Here is a 25,388-nt window from a genome sequence, read left to right as displayed (position 1 = left end):
AGTATCTAGCCTTAACAGTTTCCTATAAGAAACTCATGCTCAAGATTCAAGCAGGAGAAGTTACAATCCAGGAAAGAAGTTTATTTCAACTTGCAGTAACCATGCAAAAGAAATAATTTCAAAATAAGAAATTCATGCTCAAGATTAAAGCAGAAGTTACAATCCAAGGAAAGAAGTTTATTTCAACTTGCAGTAACCATGCAAAATAAGTAATTTCAAATTGTAGTAACCCTGCAAAAACAGGTCCCACAGGTGGATAAATTGGAGATCGGTCAAGAAGTATGACTCAAGCAAACTACATTTCCATCTCTTGGATGACACCCATGTATAATATCCATATCCTTTTTGAGTCTCATGCTTACAGATCAGTGGGTTTCATGACATCTCAATAATGCTTACCAAGATATCATCATATACCAGACACAAATCCAAGCAAAAGTGCATATTTCAGGTATGATTCAATTCCTGATTATGAATTTATTGTGAATAGCTTTTTAAGTAGAATAATGAGATTTTCTAGGTTCTAGTACAACATAATTTACATATAACTAGTAAAGGATTACATGAGAGGTAAATGGATAATCTACTGAAGAAGATTACACAAAGACATTGCCAAAATGGATCAAAAGCAGTAAAATGTATAATATTTGCTTAATATATGGTTATATAAAATTAACAACAAAACAAACCTATCTTAGATGAACTAAGTGACTGTGTCATCCTAGTTTAGTTCCACATCCAATGTGCATGAAGAATTGAGTGATTTACCACTAAAATCCTGGAGGTTCTTCTGGAGGTCTACATTCTCAATGGATATACTCCTCAAATATTGCAGTTGTTTTTTTTATTACAAGCAATAAAACAACTGCAACCAATAATATCAATATAAAACAAACATCCAAAACAGGACAAAGAGGCAATCACTTTGATCTTGAATCAAGCACAAGTTTGGGTAAATATTTGAAATTTGAGAATATGATGGTTCATATCTGGTATGACGAGTTTAAGCAAGTGCGCATAGCATCACCATATTAATGATAAGACTAAGACACTAATTTCCACCAGAAGGAAAGTGCATAGGTGCATACACATGCAGACAAGATTAATTTACATAAAAAGCACATGAATGTGCCAGAAATACTGTATTATTAGACACTATAAATTTCACCTGTATAGGTGCAGAAGTACGAGGGAATTGAAGTCCACTTGGTTTTGCAGGGTCACCAATTGGAGCAGGTGGAACATTGATGACTCCTCCAACAGGTTGTACCACAGGAGATTTAGATGCATCAACATCTTTCTGTTGGTTTTGTGACCTCTCCTCAATCTTTGGACCATCAGGAAACTGCTGGTCCACAATATTGCGCTCTTGATTTCTGTGTACAGATTTATCATCTCTGTCAAAGCGACCAGGGCTTGTTCTGTAGTTGTATGCAGGACTTGCAGAACCAGGTCGTTCACCATAACTTCGCCCATTTGTATCATCATATGGTGGGCTTTTGGAACCCCTATTTAAATAAGAATCTTCAATATCACCCTACAAATTAGTAGAATTTGTCACAAGCAGATATGGTAAGGGATATCATATGCCTAGGTACCACAAAATAAGTATCACAAAAACCAACAATGTCAGAATCACACTATATTCAAGATGATAAATGTAGCAAATATTTTAAGATCTTCCAGAACACTAAATTATCACCTTCACTCTTGGAGGTCTGTCAAAACTTCTTTCCCCTGCATATCTCCGGTCCACATAGACATGCTTAATGAATTCTCTAAGTCTGTCAATATTACTGAAACCAAATGTTGAATAAGTTTACAACCTAGACAGGTACAAAAAAGAAAACACTAGAATCAGCAGTAAACCTGTTATCAGGAAAGGAATGATGCTGTGGGTCCCACTCTTTGAAATAAATTTCTTTAGCACGCTGCATATAAAGGACAAAGTTAAAAGATATCACAGGAAAAGTCAGAAAGAACTATTTTTTGAAGAGGCATCAGATTAAAGAAGTGCTTGGATGGGCAGCTCTCCAACCTCATTCCCTCCTTCTTGAAGAGCAGAAACTTCCTGTGAAGTAAATTTGGCCATGGATATAGACTTTACGCGGTGTGTGAACTCTCGACTGAAAAATATAGTTGTGAGGTCAGCAGAGAAGCAATGAAGAATAGTATGTCATCCAAGATATTCGGCAAAAGACTCATTATCAAACATATATATTTTTAATAATCTTCATGATCATAGATAGGTGCATGCCAATCAAGAAAGAGAACCAGTGACCAACAAAATAAAAAATAACTAAAAGGAGTTGACAAGAAACACTTACTGTATTCCGCTACAATTTGTACATATGAATGTCCAGAAATTTGTGCATACATATTGAGGCCCCTGTCGATGAGAAGTAAATTAACATAGGCCATCTTCCATAACAAAGGTCATCTCACTTAAAATCCCAACTCTAAGCAATGCAACTTAAAGGTGTATGAGCTAGATGATAAAGAAGTCACAAAGCAACAACAAACTAGTCTTGGTAATCTGCAATATTCAGTCATTCTTCATGTAGTTGTTCTGTTACGCAAATTACTATGACCATATTCAAACACCAGCCATCACTATATGATTAAAAGTCCCTAGGGACATTTGTGACACACGACACATTTTGAAGAGATACGAGATACATTTTTCATTTATGAAAAAGGACTAAATCACCCCACGCACTCTCATCCCCATCTTTTATTATTTCCCTCGAAAAGAGAAGCACAGGATGAAGTACTTGGTCGATACACTTGCCACACATGAATGTTTGTATTATAAGAACAAAAAAATAGCATCCATGAAGAAGGCCAAAATATATTGCAGGACAACAAGAAGAACCTCCAGAATCATATAGATTACTTTAAGACGGTTATGGAGCGATTTTTATATAGATAAGCATACATCAAAAATACTCATGGAAATGGAGTATATTACTTTGAAACAAGATGGTGTGGCAAAAGACTAACATAAAGTAAACATAAAATAAGTAAAACAAACAAATTTGTCACGTGGAAATGGAGTTTCTCCTCTCTGTTCCAGCTGAATACAACTGAAAACTGTGAAAGAAGACTAACATAAAGTAAATATAGAATAAGTAAAACAAACAAAGTTGTCACATGTGTCACTAGAGTCAAAGAAAATGTAATGATCAGATAGAATTTTAGTACTAGAATCGTTCCTGTTAAAAGTTTCATTTGTGACCAGTCATGTACTAGAATTTTAGTTTCTCCTCTCTGTTCCAGCCGAATACAAAAGTTCCCAAGCAGATAAAAGGGGGAGGTGGCAAGCAAAGCACATGAGACGCCCATCTGGTAAACTATAAAAAAAGATAAAGAAAATCAAGGTACATCTGTCAATTTGAGTGATGCTACTCAAGGCGGAAAAGAGAAATATAGCTGGCATAGAATTTAATTTTTTACGGAATTTAGTGTGTCATGTGTCTCTCACTCCAAAAAGTTCTCAAGGAGGCTATAGTTTTACAAAGTATCATTTGGAACCTATATCTTTTTCGTGTTTTTTTTCAATCTCTCTGTATGTCTGGTTGATGCCCCATGCGTTACTGAACCTACAAGTAAAACGAGAAAGGGTCGCCAACAAATGCTGAAGGAACCAGAACAACTAAATTTTAGATATATCTACATATAGTATGTTAAATCGGCAGAATTAACCTAATTCAACGACATGAAAAAGGAGGAGAAGTTGAGATCTGGCTAGGGTAGTTGGGGTGACGGAAGAAATAATGAAAAAGAGATACTGATAAGAAGTAATACCAGACTATTGCAGTTGATGCATCTCCGATTTGCAGGAAGCTTCAGGAGCCCGCGGATGATCCTTTCGTTCTTCTCATCCTCCCTCACCCGACTCGCCATCGGAATCCCCCTTTTCCTTGCTCCCACTAGAAGCGACCCAAGTCCAAGAAGAGGTATAGTCAAGTAACGGAAAGAAAGAGCAGCCCAAAGAAACTGAGGGGCTATGCTAAGACTCCTCAAGATCTGCAGCCTAGCGAGACGGAAAAGGGAGGCACAGAAAGAAAGCAAGAAAGGTCAAAGTGTGAGCAGCAAAGAAACCTTTTTTGTCGTCACTTTATCCTTTTTTTTTGCTCTCGATTAGGGCTTAGGATAGAGAAGAAACTTGGACTCTCGCGAGAGCAGCAGCTACTAGAATATGGCGAAAGAATTGGAACGGGGAGAGGGGGCACGGATGACGGAGAATCAGCCGCATCGATCGATCTGTCCAGATTCGGGGATTTTTTGTTGCTTCTGCTTCCCTTCAGATGGGGTTGCTGCTACTGCTGCCGCTGCTGCTGCTGAAGATGGATATATAGTTAATCGATGATAATAATAATAACAGTAATAGTAATAGTAACCGAGAAGGAAAAAAGGAAGAAGAGAGAGAGGATCGCAAGAATCCTCGTTGACCTCCGCTTCGGATGTCATTTGAAAGGGAGGAAGACGGTCTTCCCTTCGGTCTCTCTGGATTGGAGCAAAATGTTTCGCAGGTGGGCGACGGGCGCCTTTGGCGGCCCAAGCTGCGTTCACGCCCCCCGCATTTGTCCTTGAGAACGCCCTGAATTTACACATACGCCACCAGCGCATTTAAGTTTATCGCCACCTTTGGCGGCCCAAGCTGCGTTCACGCCCCCGCATTTGTCCTTGAGAACGCCCTGAATTTACACATACGCCACCAGCGCATTTAAGTTCATCGCCACCTTTGGCGGCCCAAGCTGCGTTCACGCCCCCGCATTTGTTCTTGAGAACGCCCTGAATTTACCCATATGCCACCAGCGCAGTTAAGTTTATCGCCACGTTCCTGTTTTCCCGAATCGGAAGTGGAGCTCCTGACCATCCGCTGTCATAATTGGCAATCTGATTCTGTCGGCAGATGCATGACCCGTAAGAGTTGCTACATCATCAAAAGTATACTCGATCCGCTTGTTTATCATGTATCCCCCTACCTGTCAATCTGCGCTGTTGCTGCACAGAACATCTGCGCTGGAGAGATGTTTGTTGATCGAGTACAAGAAACATGATCGATACATTTCCATTCTCCGTCACCCTGCGGCTAATGCGCATAGCATAGGCTGGCTCTTCTTCTGCAGCGGTGTTTCAAGGAAATTGCGGCGTGCTAGATAGATACATTTCCTTTCTCTTGCGCGTTGCTTTCTCTATGATCACTCCTGCCTACCATCTATCTCAAACTTAATTGTGCTTACCTCGGTTTCTTCCTGCTCTGTTTTTCGGAAAATGATTCCCTCTTCCTATAGTTAAGTCCACCGGAAGAGGTTCTCCCCGTTCGAAAATGATTACCTCTTACTATTCGTTCCTTCAAGAATTTTTCCCCCCACCACCACACACAATCATGACCTCGACTTGGGTTTTTGTCCGGCTGCATGTGATCGATGTTCGCGAGCCGCCCCAGCAACGCCATTAACGATTAGAAATCAAACAGTATTCTCCTTGTATTGCTAAGTGTTAATACCCGGTCACGACTCATCACGACCATCCTCGAAGAGGGGTAGCAAATGTTTCCGAACTAGTGGCGGCCTTGTTCGGCCTTACCATCAGGTCTTCTCGGGCCAAGAACGGAAACCAAGGAACAGATGCTGCATGCAGGGTGTACACTTCTTTCCACGTCCATCTCTCTCTCTCTCTCTCCTGATGCCTGATGGTAGGATTTCCCTGTTGATAACTATCTACACTTGCATGCAGGCATTTATACTTCGTCCGCATCTGATCCGGAGAACATTGTGGCTGTTAAGCATGCCAATATATCAAGCTCTGCTATTCACTCCGAAAATTACAAGTCATCTCGAGTGCCGGGCCTTTTTGTTGGTCTGCTAATTCCGCGTATACTGACGGCCCTTATCAACCAATGATTCCTCTCAATGCCTGCTGCAGGTCTCATGTTTGAGCTATGGTGACACGGAAAGTCGAAGAACCCTGGACCATTCAACGTACTATGCGCATCTATGATGAATGCAGTAATAGTTTCAGATACGCAATGCGGGAGCCGGCGAGAGACCCGAGCAGGAGAGGACAACAAACAGGCTTAGCAGCATTGCGGACATGAAGCAACCCATCATCAGGCTACGCAGGCCTGCAGTGCATCTGCTTAACGATGGTTCTCGTCAATCCGGAGTGACATATGGTCTGTCAGAACAATTTTTACTGATGCGGCAAGTCAAAGCTCGCATGCAATCATTCCTACGAGAACGTACCATATGACATGAGCTACTCTGACCTTGGTTTTCCCACCTTAAGCATCCATCCTCATCTAACTCACCTATAAATAAGTATTTCGACAAGAGTTTCCCACATCACTTCGGGTAAAAGCTTGTCTATTTTTCTCGGTCTGCCGGTCGTCCTTTCAGGCATTGGTCACATGGGGGTTGCAACCACTTGACTTCTGTCGACCAAAATCTTGACTTCAACGTCCTGTCGCACTGAGCTGGTCAACTGGCGATGACCAACCAGAGGTAACCAAATCTATCTTCTGGGTAACTGGACCAGTCTGATTTAACGATTAATGTTGAAGTTTTGGTACATCGATCAAGCGAGGCTACACTTGGCTAGCTTCGTTATAAGTCCAGCTCTCCCAAGGTTACTCGGCAGCGAGTGAATTCAGCATGGTTGATGCTTGGAAATTTTCAGCTGGTTCTTCCAAGCTCCTTGGGAGTTGCGGTGGTTGTAGCTCCGGCCGAACGGAGAGATCAGGATGGAAGATAATAATGGATTGTTTCTCTCTTGCAGTCTCTCCGAACTCATGTGTTTGCGTGAAGACACAGGAAGAAGAGGATGGCCTCGAGAGGAAGTCTCTCATAAAAAGCCATGTGGAACAGGTGATAAAGATCAAAGATGTTCTTGATGGTGCCAAGACACTGGCTTTTCATCTGGAGCCCAAGGTAGTCCTTGAAGCATTCTTACCTCCATATTCTAATGAGATTTCCTTGGGTTGTTTAATGGCTGAACTCGGTTGTTCTGAAATCTGGCATATTGCTATATCCATATAATGTGTGAATTCTGCAGACTGTAGTTCTGAAGGTGTCGATGCACTGCAATGGTTGCGCAAGAAAAATTGAAAAGCACATCTCGAAGATGGAAGGTATAGATGAATTTTGCAGTTTGCTCATCGTTTATGTTCATTAACGTCAGGAAAAATAAGCAAAAAAAAAATGTGTCTTGCTCCGCACATACAGTTCTCAGATCGAACGAATACCCTTTCAACACAGTCTTTTCTATGGTTCAGAGACGAAAACTCTTCAAATACACACCAGCATGTCACACCATATATCGTCTTTATGATTTCTACTCGACTTGCTAGTCTATAGTTATGCCTCTGACTGCAATTCCATCGATATGCATAAATCTTCCGAAAAATTAGCAGGCTTGTCATCGGGGACTGACTTCCCATCATCGCATGCTAAGAAGCATTAGCTCTTTCCGAGTCTCCTTAGCTCATATCTAGAATTTGTGTCTCTTCTGGAATGAACTAGTGCTACCATTCAGATTCCTTCTCCTACTATTCTTGTTGATGCCGAGGCTGGTGGGATTTTTCATCAGCTAAAAGAACTCTTCGCATTTACTTTATCCCGACATGGATGGATAATATTCAAAGCAACGATTAAGCAAGAGCGACGTTTCCCACCGTCCTCCTGTGGCGTAATCGTTGCCTCGAAGTGCATGACAGCACATGGGGCCATTGTTAGGATGGGGATGAATTCATGGAAGATCGAGACGATGAACCATCGGGAGGCAAGAAATAGAGAGATCTGTTTGGGTGACCAAGTCTGAACGTGTAGTTGTTGTCTGAGCAAGCTTTCATTCGGTTCATATCTGTACTAATTTCACTGGCAATGACGGTGCGAAATTTAGTCGGCATCATGTAAGAGAAGAAAAAGGAAGCGCTGAATCACCATGATCTGCCTCACTCGATCAACTCTGTTTCTGTAGGAGTGAGCTCCTTCAAAGTGGACTTGGAAAAGAAGAAGGTGGTCGTGGTCGGGGACATCACTCCATTTGAGGTGCTGGAGAGTGTATCCAAGGTCAAATTTGCCGAGCTGTGGTTGGCCTGAGCTACAGTTGTTGCTCAAAGAACACGTACTGTTGTATTGGTTGATGCAGTTTCTGGAAAGAAAAGACGAGGATTGGACTGGCGCAGGTGATTTATTTGCAAGAGCCAGGCATTCATGTGCAACCCTGCGTTTGGCTGGCTCTTTTTCCACTTCAACTCAGGTATTATAAGCCCTCATAGCAATTATAAGAACCCATTAACTTGTTTGAAACCAAAACATTATCAAAAATACCCAGGCACAAGTTAATAGTAATATAACAGTCTAGTTTTTGACTGAAAAAAAGGTGTTACACCTATCATCAAAAGTGTTCCACAAAAGCATGCATCGCATGCTGATGGGTTAGCAAAGAACATTGAGAAATATTTCCAAAACTGTGATAAGACAAAACCATAAGTGAGCAAGCGAGGGATAAGGAAATTGGCCCATGCTCATAATAAATAGCATATGTGCCCAAAATGCTTGAGATTACTCTCACAAGCATTGCCTTCACACAGCAACAACTTCTAGCACAGTAATTAGAGGAGATGACACAAGGAGAGAGAGAGAGAGAGAGAGAGAGAGAGATAAAATACTTGGGCAGAATGAACACCTTTCAACCTATTCCTTCTCATTTTCCCCAAACCATTTCCGATCCTTCAACTACGTAAGAGCAGCAGCAATTGGTGGAGCAATTACAGGTACCACCAGGACTGTTGTGTTTCTAGTTACCGGATGGAAGGCAGTGCTAGTCTCCATATGCTCCCAGATCAATCTCCGTTTCTCCTCCATTGTCTTTTGCTTCTTTTCCTTCTCCTCAAATTTCTTTTTGCAAGCCAAAACTAGCTCTTCGTCCATTTCAGAGAACATTTTCTTCACATATTGTGTTAAATTCAGAACTGTTTGATTCCAGTGACTCTGGAGGTTCCTCTCTAAAGCTGGCAAAACCAGAGGCATGATTGCTTGCCGGTTTTGTGCCATCAGATTAATCACATGATTATTATTCCACAAGAACAGGGCCCTCTCTGCAACCTGAAAACCATTTAACATCTCTTCAAATTATTGACGATGGAAAAAAAATAAAAATAAGAATAAAGGTCGCTGCAAGAAAAGTAATGAATTTCAGTGCCAGGATCAGATCAAGACAAATAGAGTCATATTCGAGAACCACTTTGTCTGATAGAAAGGGTAGCTACATATACATCACTCCTCATTGATGTGCAATAAGATAACACCCATTGATGAGGCCTCAGCACTTAAAACTTACACACGATTCAAATGGTAATAACAATTATTATAGTGCATTATTTATTGTTTGCTAACCACAAAAATGGAAATAATAAATTACTATGCTCATCTATATCCAAATCTACATACAAATTAGGTAATCACATAGAAGAAAAACAAACTGGAAATATTTGATTGAGTAAACCATTGAAGAACCCTTTCTGTTAATAATACAGATTTATCATAGAGGCCACTAGAAACTGCTTTGCAACATAGCGTTAGCATATTCTTAAAGAGAATACTATTAAATATCGAAGCAAAACAAACAAGAAAAGGAGAACATGATAATGGGGGAAACAAAGAAAAAAAGGCATGATACAACTCTAGCTGACACAACGATCTAAAAGAAATGATAAGGAATAATTATAAACTAGGATTTGCATAAATTTAGGTATATAGAGAAATGTGAAAATATAAACCTCAATTTCATCGTAGAGTTGCCTTTTTACAACTTACGTTTCAAATGCTCAAGCCATCAAAATAATTTCTTTCCTTGCAAGGGTATACCTATTTACATTGATCCCCCATACCACACATTTGTAATGAACTCGTGTACTAGATCATGTTTCTCTTTAAGATAACTGTGAAAATATGCATGTGCCTGTTCATATAAATCTCACATTGAATATGCAATTACTTTCGGCTGAACCTTTAGATGTGAAATATAGGTTCTTTCCAAGAATTTTCAGACGAATAACTAACTAAAATGATCTTAACCACTATATGATTGAATACACAAAATCAAATCACATATTTTAGTTAATAGAACAAACACACAAAAAGTTTGAGAAAATCTCTGCTCTTACTGGAAAAAAAGAGACATTTGGTGCTATTTCTTTGAATATTGTAACTGCTGCATTGTGCTTGTCAGTCTTGTCTTAATCCAGTCTTGAAACTGCTCTACACAACAACAACTGACAACAAGCTTTATTGCCCAACTATTTGGGGTCAAAAACATGGATCATTTTCCCACCATTGAGCAAAGGAACCAAGTCCAACCTATAACCAAAATAAAGAAAAGACTATGGGGCCTGCGATTGACATGATTTCTCTTAGAATGAATATAAAGTGCTAGACGCATAAAATATTCTCTTTCTTTTTGGAACTTGAATGAACATGGGTCTACTAGTTTCATAGTTCTAACTCATATCCATGATTATGTGTCACACTTGAGCAGTGATCAAAGAAGGTCCACACAGAAAACAAGTAATCCCAATAATCTTTGGTCCTTGATCATCAAATGGCGAGTGTAACACCATTAACTTTCAGTATGCCATTAGAAGCCCCACATACATCACCACTGAAATGTAACTTCCATGTTTCAAGAACATACAAATTAGCCAGAGCATCAGAAGCTTGACTTAATCCATAACTAAGAGCATTCAGAGGAACATGCAAGGGGTGGCGCTTGTTTGCAGAATTTTACTACAATAAGCAAAAAAAAAAAAGGTGACTGACAAGAGTCACAAGACTGTAATGTCAACCAAAAACCAACAGATCTTTCAAATTACCCCAGAAAGTTCACATCATGATTCAGAGATGATGAGCCGAATGAACATGCACATATCCAGACAGCACAATGATATCTTCTTTTTAGCCAAGAAACAAAAGGAAGACCCAACAAAATATAATCATCATCATAGTCATCAACGATATGGTAACCATAAGTGAAGATTGCATGCTCTGCCAGAAATTCAACAAAATTCTACAAGATTAATTAATTAATTTATTAACCCTAACAAGATGGAGTGGACCCTAAGAAATTCTTTTGGAGCAGAGAAAATACATGAGAACTTACAGATAAAATATCAAGCTTTCAAAATTGTACTTTAAGCTTGTGCAATAGGAAGCAAACCCAAAAAGGCTTCCATGGACAATAAAGGAGGCCTAGATAGAAACAATCATTATTACCTGGAAGTGGGAGCTGTTGATGCAGAAACCAATCCTCCGAAACAATGGGATCATACAGCCTTGGAGTTCTGCCGTGTTAGTAGCCTCCAAGATTTCCTCCAACTCACTCAGAAACATAACTTCCTTTTGACTACTTGTGACTGGCCAATATCTCAACAACCCTTTAATTACTGAACTTGCCAGCTTAGGCTCTTTCTCTATGAACTGTGTGACACAGTAAGTTAGCTGTTGTTGATAAACGCCTAATGTTTTTGGTTTGTGCAGAGGCATCAGGACCCTCCACAACAATAATTTGTGCTCCTCCTTAAGAGGCTGTGCAAATCCACTGATCACACTGCCAAAAACTTCTAAAATCTCCACAATCCCATTATGGCGGTCTGTCTCAAACACAAAACGGTAGAATATGTTGCTCACTGCTTTTCGGATGAAAGGGCGATGCACCATAAATTTTCCATAGATCCTATGCAATATTGTTTTCAAACAATCCCTCTCTCTGGGATCATCGGAATCAAAGAGGTCAAGCAGTCTCATGACAAATGAATGATCTATATATTTCTTTCCTATTTTACTATCAAGGTATGAGGACTCTATAAACTTTTGAAGTAAATCATAGACAAGTTGCAGATGGGTCCAAGCAGAATCGTACACTGGCACTTCCTCTTCAGCCTCCCCACCACCATTACCGGATCGCGTGTTTGGAGGGAAGGCCCTAAACAAGTTAATGGCGATCATTTTACAGCTAGCAGAAATGACAGGTTCAGTGAACCGAGAAGTCCCAGCATCAACATAACCAATGAGATCTAACAGCACCTGCCGCTTCATATCCTTCTCAGCGGAGTTCTTGCTTGGATCAGAGAAATCGAAGACAAGGCAGCAGAAGTTTAATTTACTAATGAAAAGGTTCTGCTTTTCCGCATTAGGGACATCTTTGAATAACAGTAGAGGTTCGGCGCTAGTGACAACACTCGATGGGAAGATAGCAGAAGCAGTCCGCTTCAAAGTGGTAGATCGGGAGGAAACCACATTGTCACCGCTAGTCCGATGGATTGAGTTCCCGTTCACGGAACCCGTCCCGTTGTTGCCGGGCGGGAGATGAGTGAGATCCAAAGAAGCATCGGATTGGAAAGACTTGTGAGGTAATTTACTCAGGAACTGCTTCCACATGGTGCCAAAATAGTGGAGGCACTTAGATCAAGCTCTTGCTGCGGGAGTTGGGCGACAAGAATGGCATGCACGGAATCTAAAATACCGATGCCACTTGAGGACTTGAATGTGGAAAGATTCGACACATCAACAACGATAATTCTTGGTGGAAATGAAATAGGAAACTGACATTATTAGATGCGATTGATCTAGAAAACTACTACTCCTCCCTGAAGCCCTAAGATGAGACGTGGAGACTCTGAAGGAGAAAAACACAGTGGCGAACAAACTAACAGAAGCCTACGGGATACGATTCAGAACCAAGATCGAGCAGCAGAAACCATAATTGCCAACACAAACACAAACACAAAAACAAGACCAATCTTACGTCAAGCTGTGCTAACGAGAGTGAACCGACTCGAGATCTCCACCAGGGAACGCAGTCGGAAGAAGGGGGCCGAATGCAAGCCCTCGGAACCGCTGGAGCAAGATGATTTTAAGGTTCTTCCGGGTTCACGGATGTGAAGAGAAGAGCTGGATCCGAAGCTTGGTTCCGAGAGGCGGCGGCGAATTCCAGCAGGAACTCGAGAGATCAGATCCGGCTTCGATCTCTCCCACCCTCATTACAAGGGGGATGGATCCGCCGAAGAGGAGGAGGAGGAGGAGGAACCAAAAGCGGCAATAGAGAATAATAAGAAAGAAAGAAAGAAAAAAAAAAAAAAAAAAGAATAGCAGCGGCGACCGGTGGCCCTCCCCTTGCCTCCACCTCCGCCTCCGCCTCCGCCTCTTTCATGGTTCGAAGCATCTGAGCCGTCGGCACGAGATCCATTGGTCAAAATAAACTGAACCGTTGATTTTTGCGAGGATGGACCATGGACTTGATAATGCCGAAGACCAGAAGCAGAAGAAAAGGGAGGAAACTGCGAAACATTTGATTTTTACTTTTATTTATTTATTTATTGGTTAGGCTTATTATTGTTGGAGTGTAAAACCGATAAACATCATTTTTTTTATATTAATTAAATAAAATATAATTTAATATCAAAATATTATAAATACTTTAACAGTTTAGGCTAATCAAATTAATGATAGAATATTTAAAAAATCATGAGATAATATTTACGTAGAATAACTATTCAACGTGAAGGAAAAAAAAAAGAATCGTATCAATCTTTCACTATAAAATGATAAAATTAAAAAGTTCACGCACTCTCAACTAACAAGAGGATATTAAATATCTTATCCATCACTTTAAACTCTTCAAGCTCATCGATTGTAAAAAGGACTTAGATCGATACTCGTGATGATCAATCGATTTTTAAAATATATAATATACATTGTTGCACCCTTACGCGAAGGAAGCAACTAAGAATGTGATGAAGTATTGGAGAATCCTATATAATATCATCAATAATTGAGACAGAGATGATTTAGTTATTCAAATTACTTGAATCTAAATTATACTTTTCCACAACCCTTCACCCATAAATAGATGGTCAAATTGAAATAATAAATTTACTCCTTAAGCAATATTTTCAATACTATATGAGTGTCAATCAACGAGATTGAGTGAAATTGTTGGATATAACCTAATTCTCCTATAACTTGTGGCGAAACTCTACATCCAACAAGAGGCCATTTGAGATTATTATGAGATAGCAGTTGTCAACTCCTCATGCCTTAATAATCGATTATATCAAGAGTAGCTTGTCAATATATCACTTTACAAAGAAATGATACTGAAACATAGATATTGACTTGACTTACTTAGAGAAGACGATCAAAAAGGTAAAAGAGTAGACAAACAATTACAAGAGTTTTAAGTCAGCAACTTGATGCTGGTGAAGCTCTAACCAGCATCACTCAAGTTCTTTAGGCATAAAGTGCATAAGGGATTGATACACAAGTATGAATTGACCATTCCCAATTATCAATAGGGTAGGCAATATCTCTTATAAGTTGTAATTGTCAACGTTGCTTAAAATTTATAATGTCTTTCACGCGAGTAATTTGAAAAACTACCATTCAGATCCGTAAGATGCTTCTCGATGTGTTTTTAACTCAACTATCCCCTACTAGAACCTCAAATAAAAAGTGAGTTGAAGCTATTTTAACGGATCACAAGACAAAGCTACCCAACAGAGTAGAGCAGATCAAGTGCTTGGTGAATTGGTGAAGGCTTCCTTAAACAAAAAGTCATAAAACACCCTACAACACGAAGAGGCAATCATTAGAGCTTTCTAGCAAACGTTGGCGAGGGTGTTAATAGTTTAAGTGGCGAAGAATATCATGAATGATCATTTTGCACCTACAACATATTTTTTAACAGATCGTTTATCGCTTTTGTTTACTTATGCATACGTTTGGTAGCGTGCTTTACCTTATTTTTATATGCTTTTACTTAAAAATTGTAAGTAGTAATAGTTTATAGGGCTACAGAGTGATTGTTCAATAGAATAGGCAAAATTATCCCAGAATGACTTAGTTTTTATATGTCATAGTCTATTTTCTACATGTTATAGAGCGAGTAAAACATCCGCTATCTCAGTACCTTAGAACTACTCAGGTAGCACAAGACTGGGTGGGAGTTTGGGATAGTATTGGGCTTTGATTAGATTTACAAGTTCATATGTTAAGCCTATAGAGACTTGCCAATATGTCCGACACATAATGAGCTGTCGTTTATAGACTTACGATTATTCGTTTCCCTTCTAAAGTCCATAGTTTCTCCTTTCTTTTCTCTCGTACATAAGTATTTGCTGAATTGCTTGAAAAGTTATCATATTTACGAGACGTTGGGACTTGTCGGTCACTCATTCTTAGAATAAATCAATTTGCTCTTTTATCGATCATTCGAGACTTTAGCAAGGTTACAACTAGATCGACTCTTTTGTGAATGAATAATCAAGGATTTCTCATGACTTAGACAATTCCAATTAAGTTCATAACAAAATGGTAGTGACATCTTCGTATGGGGGTGTGGAAGTGTACAAATATATTAAAACATGCTATATATATATATATATATATATATATATATATATGTGTATGTATTTACTATAACATGTATATGTGAGAGTACATTTATTTTCTATTACATGTGTGAGTATATGGATATGTTAAAACGTGCTATGTATGTATATACTACAACGTGCATTATGGAAGTACATGTATATGTTATGACTTATAGTGTGAGAATGCATATATATATATATATATATATATATATATATATATATATATATATTATGACACGTAATGTATGAGTGCATATATATTACGATAACGTGCTAATATGAGATATAGAAGTATATGAATATATTATGATCCTATATATCCATATAAATATTTTTGAGTTATTTTTATCTTTTTATTATGCATATACTATGTTGCAAGATTACACTTGCTAAATAAATCATAAGATGAGATGTTTATTATTAAGTGTCTTATGTATATAATTTTAAAATATTATTTATATGATATGATACGTGTTTAAAATTATAAATATTTATATTTATCGAATGATTACTCACTATATATTTTATTTTATTGATAAGAATACTAATACCTTACCTAAATAATTGAGTAAGAAAGTAAATACGTACAAGTCTATACCAACATAGATACGAGCGAGCGATGACGTATAAGTATATTTATATATATAAATTTTAGACAGGTATGTTTTTTAGTTAGATATAATAGATAAATAAATATATCAAAATCGTTAGGTACAAAAAAAATTCTGTCATTCTGTTTAGGAAATTAGTATATTTTATTTAATTTTTTTGTTATGCTGATAGTAATAATTAAATTAAAATATCATATTTAATTTTAATTTTAATTATACGTATGAAACTTAAATAGGGTATTACTGTGGCTGCTGAACATCGATGACCGTAGCCAGGACTCACCGTTGTCTCCGGGAGACGGCGCGTGAGCAGCACTCGGACTACCCCTTCTTCAGACCACATCTCCCATCTCAGTTAATCACATCCGCTGACGTCTTGCCGTAGAACGAACCCTAAGTCGCACCGAGAGATCTACTAGATCTATTCATCTTCCCCCTTGTTCTATTTGCAAGCAACATGCCAAGCTTTCCGCAGGCCGGAGCGGTGACCATCTGCGAGATTAATCGCGATCTCAGTACTAATCTCTGTTCTTATCGCATTCTATGTGCATTTTGAAACTTATCTTCGAGTAAGAAAATAATGTTTTCTGGTCCCTCCCCTTTTCTTATTCTTAGTTACTGCTGAAAACTTGTTCGATGATCGGGCGAAAGAAACTTATGGCAAAGTTCTGGTAAGTTCCTTTTGAAACAAACTCTTGAAATAAATATGTCTTTCGTGAATCTTGGTGTTTTTCGCTTTTCTTAAACTACTGGTTGATTAGTAATGTGAATGAAACGAAAGTACAAAATAGTTTACGTGTTTTGTCTAACAGTATCATAAGCTCGTGGTAAAATAAATTATTGTATTAACTTTTCGCAGTCTGTATCTTACTATGAGCGGGATGAATTTTATTGTTAAGTTCATTTTGTGGTTGAATTTTCTAATTGATACTGGCCTTTCTAGGGAATGGTGTTCAGTCCTATTGCTTTCCAACCAGATCTTATGATGCCTGATACAGAGCAAGTTGCAGAACAAGAACTGAACATTCCTGTTCCGACGAGGGGTTTTGCTGGTTTGAAAGTGAGCATCTCTGAGTCCATTAAGCGCATTTTCTGCCCAAATGAGGTAAGTTTGTTTCTCCGGTCTTGTTATTAGTTTATAAACAAGGCTATGATCATTCCAAATGCTTCGTGGGAAATAATTATCTTCTTCCTTTCTTTACAAATTGTGATTGTTATCTCACATACAAAAATATGTTGTTCTTATATTTCACTGGAATTATTTTCATTATACGTACGTACACATACAAATAGTGATTGTTTCTCAAGTTATTTTTTTTCTTACTTTAACTCTTTGTATTTCTTTGTCTTCCTCTTTCACTCGCTTTCCTGCCATAAACTGCTGATATTTGTTCACGTGACTTGGGAGATGTCCATATTGGACAAAGGACTTTGGTTCGCAGAAATAAGTGATTGAGCGATCTAACTTTGATCCTAGGTTCATTCCTGAAGAGATCTATCCATCTACATTACTTTAATGCCAAGATATTCACTCATAAAGCCTTTAGAAACAATAGTCTTAGATCTGTTTGCTCTTTTTGTACATAGATTTGGAAGTTTTTCCCACTATTTTAAGATTATTACAATTTAATTATTGCTCATGCCTTGAAAAAACAACTATAGATATATGCTGAGAGTTGAGTTAAAACTATCATTGATAGCTTAGTATTTACCTGTTGAAGAGTTAGCTGTTCCATAAGCCTGTCGTCCATTTAGTTGTTTGTCCTATTTTCTTAAATTTTTATATTGCTTTGAAGTTTTCATTGCATTTCAAGACGTTTGTACAGTGAAAAGCAATAATGTTATATCAGGAACGATTAATTCTGATTTGTGATTTTTTTTCTATATTCAAATATCATGTGATCAATCTAGTTTACATTAACTTTTACGCTATGAAACATGGTGAACGTTACATGTATCTCATAGGCATGTCAATCATATAACCTCCTAAACACATCTGTCCTTGTGGACCTCACCTTTCAACTTTAGGTTTTTTCTTTTGTCTTAAAAAGGATATTTTGTTCTTTTATGAACTGGATCTAAGATGATGGTCTTTTAGAGGTTGATACTAATGTTCTCTTTCCTCTTCGATTGTTTTTATAGTTGAATGCACTAGAAGAAGTTGATACTCAAAGAGTAAGTTGGCATCCACATAAGCATTGTTTAGCATTTGTATATGGGCCAAGTCAAGTAACAATAAGGGATTATGAGGATTCAGGTAAGTCCTTTGAACTTCTTTATTTATGTGCAATATAAACTTAGTATGTTTCCTTGAGAAAATCAACTTCCATGTGACCAGATAGTAAAGATCCATGCATATTGACTAGTGATTTCCAAAGAGGCATCAAGACACTTGAATGGAGGCCAAACAGTGGCAAGATGCTCTCAGTTGCATGCAAGTAATATTATGGTTGCTATGTGCTTGTTAACATTATTATATTGCATTACACTGTAAATATCTTGAATTTAAAGTACTACAAATGTCTCTTCTCAGGGGTGGAATATGCATTTGGTCTGCTTCTTTCCCAGGCAATGCACCGTCTGTTAGATCTGGAGTTACCTCTTCTGTGAGTAGTGTTTCTAGAGGCTCTGGAGTTCGATGGATCCTGGTAGATTTTCTTCAAAGCCCCAATGATGAACAAATAAATGTACTTTCTTGGAGTCCCAATGGAAGATATCCTTTTCACTTCTTTCAAACTTTGCAGCCAATTCTAGAACATCCTCAATGCACTTATTTCTCAAGGCCAAAAGCTCTCCGATGCACAATGCAATTTAATGTTGTAACCCTTCGTAGATGATGTCATATAATATTTTTGAATGAACCTTTTACCAACAATATAATCTTTGTATGTATGATATAATTTGTTCTGTTAAACAGTTTATTCTTGACATTATATTACATATTTGGCATCTTCTTCGGGTGATAGTTCAGCATTTACGGTATGGGATGTTTCTCAAGGTAAAGCTATTCAGTATCTTTTTTTTGTTATGTTTTTATATTGTTCTTATTTGGACTCACTTAATTGATTGCTTTCTTGTTATGCCAAGTGATTGATCTGTTAAAAGTATTCTGCTTCTTAGTATATAAGCAACTATAAGCTATTATCATGATGTGGCATCTTTTCTTTTATTTCCTTAAATTGCTAACTATAAGTGAATACACATTTCTTAAAAGGATGTTCGAATATTTGTGGCTTCATTGTAGGGAAAAAAAGTGGGACAAATTTTTAATAATTTTGTTCGACATTGTATCTTGACTTGCTTCTTACGTAGAGTAAAAAAACTTTCTCCAATATTTCCTTATGGAAAATATTTATTTGTTAGCATTTTCATTTGGTTGTCATTGATAGTTGATACTTCCATGGGTTTGTTTAGTCGTCAAATCAGTATGCTTTCTGGTATCTAGATAAGGCATTGCATTAGCAGGTGAATTCTCCCCCCTCGTGGTCAGTGTCTTCTCTCCCCTCGCTTCGCTACAGTCGCCCCCCAACTTCCTCGACAACCTCCTCCCCCTTTTCCCCTCCCAACTGACAACAACCCACAATCACCCAACTGATAGCAACCCAATCGACAACAATTATACAACAACTACATTCGGTTTCCTAGGATGATAATTGATTACACAATCATAATCTTTTGCTAATACAGGGTGATTCTCATAGGTTATTGACTCGAAGGAGGTATCCACTCTAATCCGAAGGCCTTGAGAGTTGGGTTTTGAGAGGTCTAGAAGGATACACAGATAAGCAGATTTCCCATCTTGTACCTGAGAGTGATGTCATCAAGTTTAAGCAATTTTGCTGAACAAGAATGTTTGGTTGCATAAACTCTAGTGGAAGCCTTGGGAAGTGTAAGTAAGTGGGAGCGAAAGTTATTTTTAGTATGGGAGGTTGCCATCAAGGTTGTCATGGGATTAAACATAGGGCTTGGCCCCTTAGAAACCATGGACCTCCAATGAGGGTTTGTACTATACCTGATTTGGAAAATAATCTAAAGTCAAAGACACTCTCCATTGGGGAGGGCAGGGGGTGGAATGGCACTGGGGAGAGGAGGGAGGAGGAGCAGCTTTTATTCAGGAGTCAAGTACGATTTCAGTTGTCGCTTCTTAATCCTTAAACCCGTATATGTACTAAAACAACAGATGTCTACAGTAACTGCCCCTTTCAAAATGATATATATGGTATTCAGTGTTCTTATTTGTTGTCTTTTTGTTTTCACTTAGAAATTGTTGCATTTGGTTGCTCCTGGTGGACAGAAACCAGTCTATTATTCTTGTGATTTTCATTTGGTTTTTGTTCCTATTCCAAAGAAATAACAATTACCATATCATAGACAATTCACATCTTTGGCTATATAAAAATGAATTCTCTTGAGAGATCAGCTATGAGGTGCTTTACTTGTGTCAGTCTTAACTTTGCATCAGGTTGTCAGATCAATTCATAATAAATGTTTTTTTTTTGTTTTCTAATGCTTCTAAACTTTGTATGTACAGGATTAGGAACTCCTATTCGACGAGGTTTAGGCACGATATCAATGCTGAAGTGGTCACCAAGTGGTGACTATTTTCTAACTGCTAAGTTGTATGCTCAAATTTTATCCTTTTTAAATTTTTGTTTGATTATATAAACAAGTTTGGTTCTTAGTTGACATTCATTTGAAAGTTTATTTCAATATTCTATGCAGCGATGGTACATTCTACCTATGGGAGACAAATACTTGGACATCAGAACCTTGGTCTTCAACTAGCGGATATGTCACAGTATGTAATTCAAAAATAATATTGTCCTCAGTTGGGTTCTATGAAAAAAAATTGTTGACTGCCCTTGTATAGTTTCTCCCCCCTCTTGGAATACAATGGTCAAGTTGCAAAACCTTAATGCTTATGAATTGTAAATGTTGTCATCCAGTATGATTATGCATTATAGCCACTTTAATCTTGAAATATAGTTTTTGTTCCTGTTTGTTTTTCTCCCTCTTCTGTTGGTCACTGTGGTTATTTCTCTAAAAGATTTGCATCTTTCTGTTTGTTGTTAAATTCTTTAGGGAGCTACATGGGATCCAGAAGGACGGATGATACTAATTTCATTCTCTGAATCAGTAACTTTAGGTTCAATTCACTTTGCATCAAGGCCTCCTTCATTGGGTATGTGATCTGGTTTTAATTAGAAGCTTATCTTATTTCTAACATGTGTTTTCTGTTGTATGAAACTATGAATGATGAAACTAGTTTTCTTATAATTAACTTAACTGATCGTGTATGAACGTTTCTGCTGATTAATAATTGTCATACAGATGTTTTATCATTAAATGGGTCTCACATATGGAGCAGCATTATTAGCAAGGATGCTCCAGGAAGTGCTAAAACAAAAAAATTCAATCTGTCGTCAATTTATTGTGAATGTTTTCATCATAATCAACCTGCTTACACCTTGTTTATGATTTCTTAATGAACTATTAGAAACATTAGTGATATTATCATATGTTAATGTATTAACTCATTATTCTCATAGTCATTTACATTGAATGATTGATGTTATTGTGTAGGTTTGATGTGACTGATCATCATCGATATATGCCTTAAAATGCATCTAAGCAATCTGTCCTAGAGTGTAGTAGGAGGCATCCAGCTTCCTTGTAGGTCTCACCTTTGTTGTGATGAGGATAAGAAAATTAAAAGAAACCTTGGTTAGAAGCAAGGACCATTGTACCATGCTGGCTGGTGGTATTGGTCTAGGGACGGATCAGTATGAAAAAGGCAATAAAATGACCAAAAAATCATAAATTCATAATCATTAACTTGTTGGTATGTAACATAAGAACAATCAAACTCGGAAAAAAAAAGACCAACTATTATCGTAAATCTATTGGCCATAAAATCTTGCATAATACAAAGGCTACAAATACGATGAGTTATTATCATCATAAAGGTTCTGTCATACGTGCTTAAAGTCATCGACTACCGAAAGTCATTGACTACCTAAAGTCATCGATTGTCTTCCCCTTTTCATAAATAATATGTGTGGATCCTCGAGCTTCGTGATTTGAATCTTGGGTGGCATATGTAAAGTGCTGCTACTTCATACATGCCCTATCATGAGTAGATGACCCTCTATCCATGCCCCACCCTGAGGAGTAGATGGAACAATCAATACGACGACACTACTGTCTATGTGGAGCACAGAATATGAGGGAGGTGTCTCATCACTAGACTGAAATTGTTGCTCGACGATTCTTTCTATTGAATTGGTTGATAATACTACCTTCCCTTTCTCTTCACACGCTAGACTAACGTTTGTGGTTGTTTGGTGCCACAGACCCTATGAGATTGACTCCTCAACGTGCGACTGTCACATTCTGACTGAGGGTGTTGTTCCTCCTACTAGGATGTTCCTTTTCTTATATAGCCTTAGTGATGAAACAAGATGGATGTGGGGGTCGCCTACCTCATTAAGCAAATGATCCCCTAGGTTTTTTGTTGCCTCGACCCATTCCAATATTGGTTGATAATCTTTGTTATAGAACTAGAGGTCAAAAGAATCTATCTCTGGCTCCTCCAGTTCCTTGTTGAGATTGGCATATCACAACGCATATTGTAGTGCACATATACAAGCTTTCTCTAAGTGTCTATATAATAGCCGGTTTGTAGATCGCCATGGGAATCAAATCGAATGTTGACCAATTATGTTCATATCCTTTTGATGTTGTCATTTGTGAAAGCACATAGACTGCAATCTTTATTGGATTGGATGCGGACCTTGCAAATTGTAGCCACCACTTGGCTACAAAGAAAAAAAAAAAAATGCAGCCACTTTGATTGGTACGCCGCCTCTTCCTATGTACCATCTGGAATGGAGCAGTCCATGTGTCGATCATTGAGTATGTTCCGCTTGTTTTGTAACATTTTGGTGGGAAGACAATCATTCATTAGAAGCAGTGAGAAATGAGTTTTAGTCTAATAGAAGATATTAATCTTGATAGAACTACACTACGTAGAAGTTTCCATGTCACCAATCAAACTAGATGTCTTGAATATTTCTTGTTATCTATGTTTCATGCACTTTGCATGTAATGATGAGTAGTAGTTAGATCGAAGAAATGTTGGTTAGAAGCAGTGATGTAGGACTAGAATCAAATCATCGAGTCCTTTTACATGTTTTTTATGAACTCTAGTTTAAACAACTAATAAAATATACTAACTTGAGATGTTATTTATGTATGTGATATATTTTATGTTTTTTGTTTTATATATCATATTTTTTCTATATCATTAATTCTTGTATTTATTATATATATAATATATGTTGTACTCCTTTTTATATGCCTTCTTTAATATTATTTCATACTTACATTATTTTATCCAAGGAATATTATATCATGTGTACTATATCTATATCGGTCCTTGAAGGACCTGCATGTGCGGGTGTATCGACACATGACAAATAAGGGAACAGAGGAAAGCACAGTAGAGGAAGAGGAAGGAGGAAGGAAGAAAGAGGGCGAGGAAGGAAGAAGTGATGGCGATGAAAGAAGAGGAAGGGAAGAAGGAAGACAAGGAAGCGGTGGGGGAAGAAAGAAGAAGAGAAAGCGATAGAGGAAGAGAAGAAGAGGAGGAAGCGTACCTTGGTGTATAGCAGCGGTGGTGGCAGTGTCAGATGGCAGCAGCTCAGGAGCAATTCCATGCCCCCCGCGAAAAGAGGGCTCATGTTCGTGAACCCTAATTGAAGCTTTAAGTTCTTTCTAAAATTTTTCTAATGGGTTAGATTGGATCACTTGAAAGGGGGGTTGTGCTCCTATCTATTTACCACACTCGTACTTCTATGTATCGCCCATCTAGTTTGATCCGATACAAAATGAAGAACCTTGATTTTATCTTTATATAATTATCTTATTTTATATCGATTTATCATGCCCAGAATAGCATGTACCATGTGTCTGGTTTGGTCTAGTCTGATATGAAATGAAAAACCCTGATTTTATCTTTATATCAAGGTTTGCCCTTTCGGATACCAGACCCATCTCGAAGATTTGTCAGTATGGTACATACCGGTCTATACTGGTGTGTCAACATATGGTACGTCGGGACATGCCGACGAGGACTCAGGCTCGGTGGCGAGTCGGATTGGTACATACCAAAATTTTGTTTTAAGGGTAAACCAATTCTGTTTCATAATCATAATGGGGATAAGACTAATTTTTTTTCTAAACATCAACAATGTGATTCTCATTCTCATTCTTTGTACACTTTCTGTGTTACCAATTGGATCCTCAAAGTTATCTTTGTTTTTGACTTGTTTGTGACATCAACAATGCTATTGTTTCAGGACAGTCTAATGAAAAAGAAGGTGAAATTATGTTCATTTTACTGGTGTGTTGGAGCTGTGAAAGTGGAAGCAAATGACCATCTTCAAAACTCTTTATTTGAAAGTTGACATTTGTGTAGATTGGAATTGATAGGACAATATAGTTCAACTTCATCTACTTGACTGAGTCAGAGGGAGATAAGAAAGGTGTAATAGCACTAATAGCGTCAGATATATGTGATAGTGTTAGACACTGAAGTTCTTGGAGAACCTAACTGATTAAATATGCTTTTCACGTAATGCAATATTGTGTGATTGTAAGTTCAAAAAATAGTGCTAATCATAGAAATTTAGGTACTTGTGCTAGCATATACTAAGTTATACAAAGATATCATGGTATATGCACTTGATGTTTTGTAGAATTCAAATTGGGAAGTATAAAATCTTTTGCTTTAGACAGAGCAGCTCTTTTGTTTGTTAAAGAAATTACAATAACTGTACTATTGTCTTCAATAGTTTTATATTCCTGATGCACATTTTGTTACCTATTTATTTGAGAAATATTGATCATCATGAATATATGGAACCTTCAATAGAAAGCTACTTGTCCAGTATCTATGTCAGCACAGTTGTAATTTATAGTATCTTCTGATATAATCTTAGATCTAGCAGATTGATAACTATCTTGTTATTTCTGTGTCATTTGACCTCAGATGCACACCTTGTACCAGTGGAATTGCCAGAAATTGTCTCTTTGACTGGAAGGTAATGAAAGTTCACCACCTTATTGTATGTCATTCTTTTATATCTCGCAAGCTTCTAAATCTATCCAGACTTATATGAATCATAGTTACTCATTTAATGTAATTTCAGTATTATAATTAATCATTTAATATTGGTCATTGAATGTTATTAAACAATGGAACGAAATGAAAGATGTTTTACACAAGGTTTGTTGTACCACAGTATACCACTCAATACGGGCGGTATATACCG

General features: G+C 37.7%; 4 protein-coding genes across 6 annotated transcripts; 2 read left to right on the top strand and 2 right to left on the bottom strand.

The window, feature by feature from the left end:
* Positions 1-1,087: 1,087 nt before the first annotated feature.
* LOC135666586 (probable ADP-ribosylation factor GTPase-activating protein AGD14) lies at positions 1,088-4,591 on the bottom strand. 3 transcript variants are annotated; one of them, XM_065178173.1, is made up of 8 exons: positions 4,456-4,591; positions 4,105-4,343; positions 3,808-3,932; positions 2,328-2,389; positions 2,039-2,126; positions 1,870-1,931; positions 1,703-1,796; positions 1,088-1,537 (listed from the first exon to the last, which is right to left on the bottom strand). In XM_065178173.1, the coding sequence occupies exons 3-8, from the start codon at positions 3,904-3,906 to the stop codon at positions 1,103-1,105; spliced, it is 840 nt and encodes a 279-aa protein (XP_065034245.1). In that variant the 5' UTR covers positions 3,907-3,932; positions 4,105-4,343; positions 4,456-4,591; the 3' UTR covers positions 1,088-1,102. The 3 variants fall into 3 exon arrangements, with proteins under 3 accessions (XP_065034245.1, XP_065034247.1, XP_065034246.1); XM_065178175.1 differs by having other exon boundaries at positions 4,105-4,340; positions 4,456-4,576; XM_065178174.1 differs by lacking the exon at positions 4,456-4,591 and having other exon boundaries at positions 4,105-4,413.
* Positions 4,592-6,601: 2,010 nt separating this feature from the next.
* LOC135666585 (heavy metal-associated isoprenylated plant protein 35-like) lies at positions 6,602-8,352 on the top strand. The gene is made up of 3 exons (XM_065178172.1): positions 6,602-6,938; positions 7,063-7,138; positions 7,987-8,352. Exons 1-3 carry the CDS (start codon positions 6,663-6,665, stop codon positions 8,106-8,108), a joined length of 474 nt encoding a protein of 157 aa, XP_065034244.1. The 5' UTR covers positions 6,602-6,662; the 3' UTR covers positions 8,109-8,352.
* Positions 8,351-13,176, bottom strand: LOC135666584 (serine/threonine protein phosphatase 2A 57 kDa regulatory subunit B' kappa isoform-like). Its single transcript, XM_065178170.1, has 2 exons — positions 11,283-13,176; positions 8,351-9,116 (listed from the first exon to the last, which is right to left on the bottom strand). Exons 1-2 carry the CDS (start codon positions 12,444-12,446, stop codon positions 8,748-8,750), a joined length of 1,533 nt encoding a protein of 510 aa, XP_065034242.1. The 5' UTR covers positions 12,447-13,176; the 3' UTR covers positions 8,351-8,747.
* Positions 13,177-16,312: 3,136 nt separating this feature from the next.
* On the top strand, positions 16,313-25,258 carry LOC135666590 (aladin-like). Its single transcript, XM_065178180.1, has 11 exons — positions 16,313-16,568; positions 16,669-16,724; positions 16,997-17,158; positions 18,196-18,310; positions 18,392-18,491; positions 18,587-18,770; positions 18,997-19,051; positions 20,585-20,672; positions 20,776-20,851; positions 21,136-21,235; positions 25,106-25,258. Exons 1-11 carry the CDS (start codon positions 16,511-16,513, stop codon positions 25,159-25,161), a joined length of 1,050 nt encoding a protein of 349 aa, XP_065034252.1. The 5' UTR covers positions 16,313-16,510; the 3' UTR covers positions 25,162-25,258.
* The last annotated feature ends 130 nt before the right edge of the window (positions 25,259-25,388 follow it).

This window comes from Musa acuminata, unplaced genomic scaffold (genome assembly GCF_036884655.1).
Source record: "Musa acuminata AAA Group cultivar baxijiao unplaced genomic scaffold, Cavendish_Baxijiao_AAA HiC_scaffold_1110, whole genome shotgun sequence".
NCBI classification, from domain to species: Eukaryota; Viridiplantae; Streptophyta; class Magnoliopsida; order Zingiberales; family Musaceae; genus Musa; species Musa acuminata.
Note: the sequence above shows the minus strand (reverse complement) of the source record. Positions and strands in the feature narration are given on the sequence as shown.

Bases quoted from the DNA above. Each gene is read 5' to 3' on its own strand.
- LOC135666590 (XM_065178180.1), top strand. From the start codon at position 16,511: ATGCCAAGCTTTCCGCAGGCCGGAGCGGTGACCATCTGCGAGATTAAT. The intron at 16,569-16,668 runs GTACTAATCTCT...TCTTATTCTTAG, and splicing joins CGAGATTAATCGCGATCTCA to TTACTGCTGAAAACTTGTTC. The intron at 20,673-20,775 runs GTATGCTCAAAT...TATTCTATGCAG, and splicing joins TATTTTCTAACTGCTAAGTT to CGATGGTACATTCTACCTAT.
- LOC135666584 (XM_065178170.1), bottom strand. From the start codon at position 12,446: ATGTGGAAGCAGTTCCTGAGTAAATTACCTCACAAGTCTTTCCAATCC. The intron at 9,117-11,282 runs GTAATAATGATT...AATGGTTTTCAG, and splicing joins TCAACAGCTCCCACTTCCAG to GTTGCAGAGAGGGCCCTGTT.
- LOC135666585 (XM_065178172.1), top strand. From the start codon at position 6,663: ATGGTTGATGCTTGGAAATTTTCAGCTGGTTCTTCCAAGCTCCTTGGG. The intron at 6,939-7,062 runs GTAGTCCTTGAA...TGAATTCTGCAG, and splicing joins CTTTTCATCTGGAGCCCAAG to ACTGTAGTTCTGAAGGTGTC. The intron at 7,139-7,986 runs GTATAGATGAAT...CTGTTTCTGTAG, and splicing joins GCACATCTCGAAGATGGAAG to GAGTGAGCTCCTTCAAAGTG.
- LOC135666586 (XM_065178173.1), bottom strand. From the start codon at position 3,906: ATGGCGAGTCGGGTGAGGGAGGATGAGAAGAACGAAAGGATCATCCGC. The intron at 1,932-2,038 runs GTTGGAGAGCTG...CTTTATATGCAG, and splicing joins TTCAAGAAGGAGGGAATGAG to CGTGCTAAAGAAATTTATTT. The intron at 1,538-1,702 runs GTGATAATTTAG...ACTAATTTGTAG, and splicing joins ACAGACCTCCAAGAGTGAAG to GGTGATATTGAAGATTCTTA.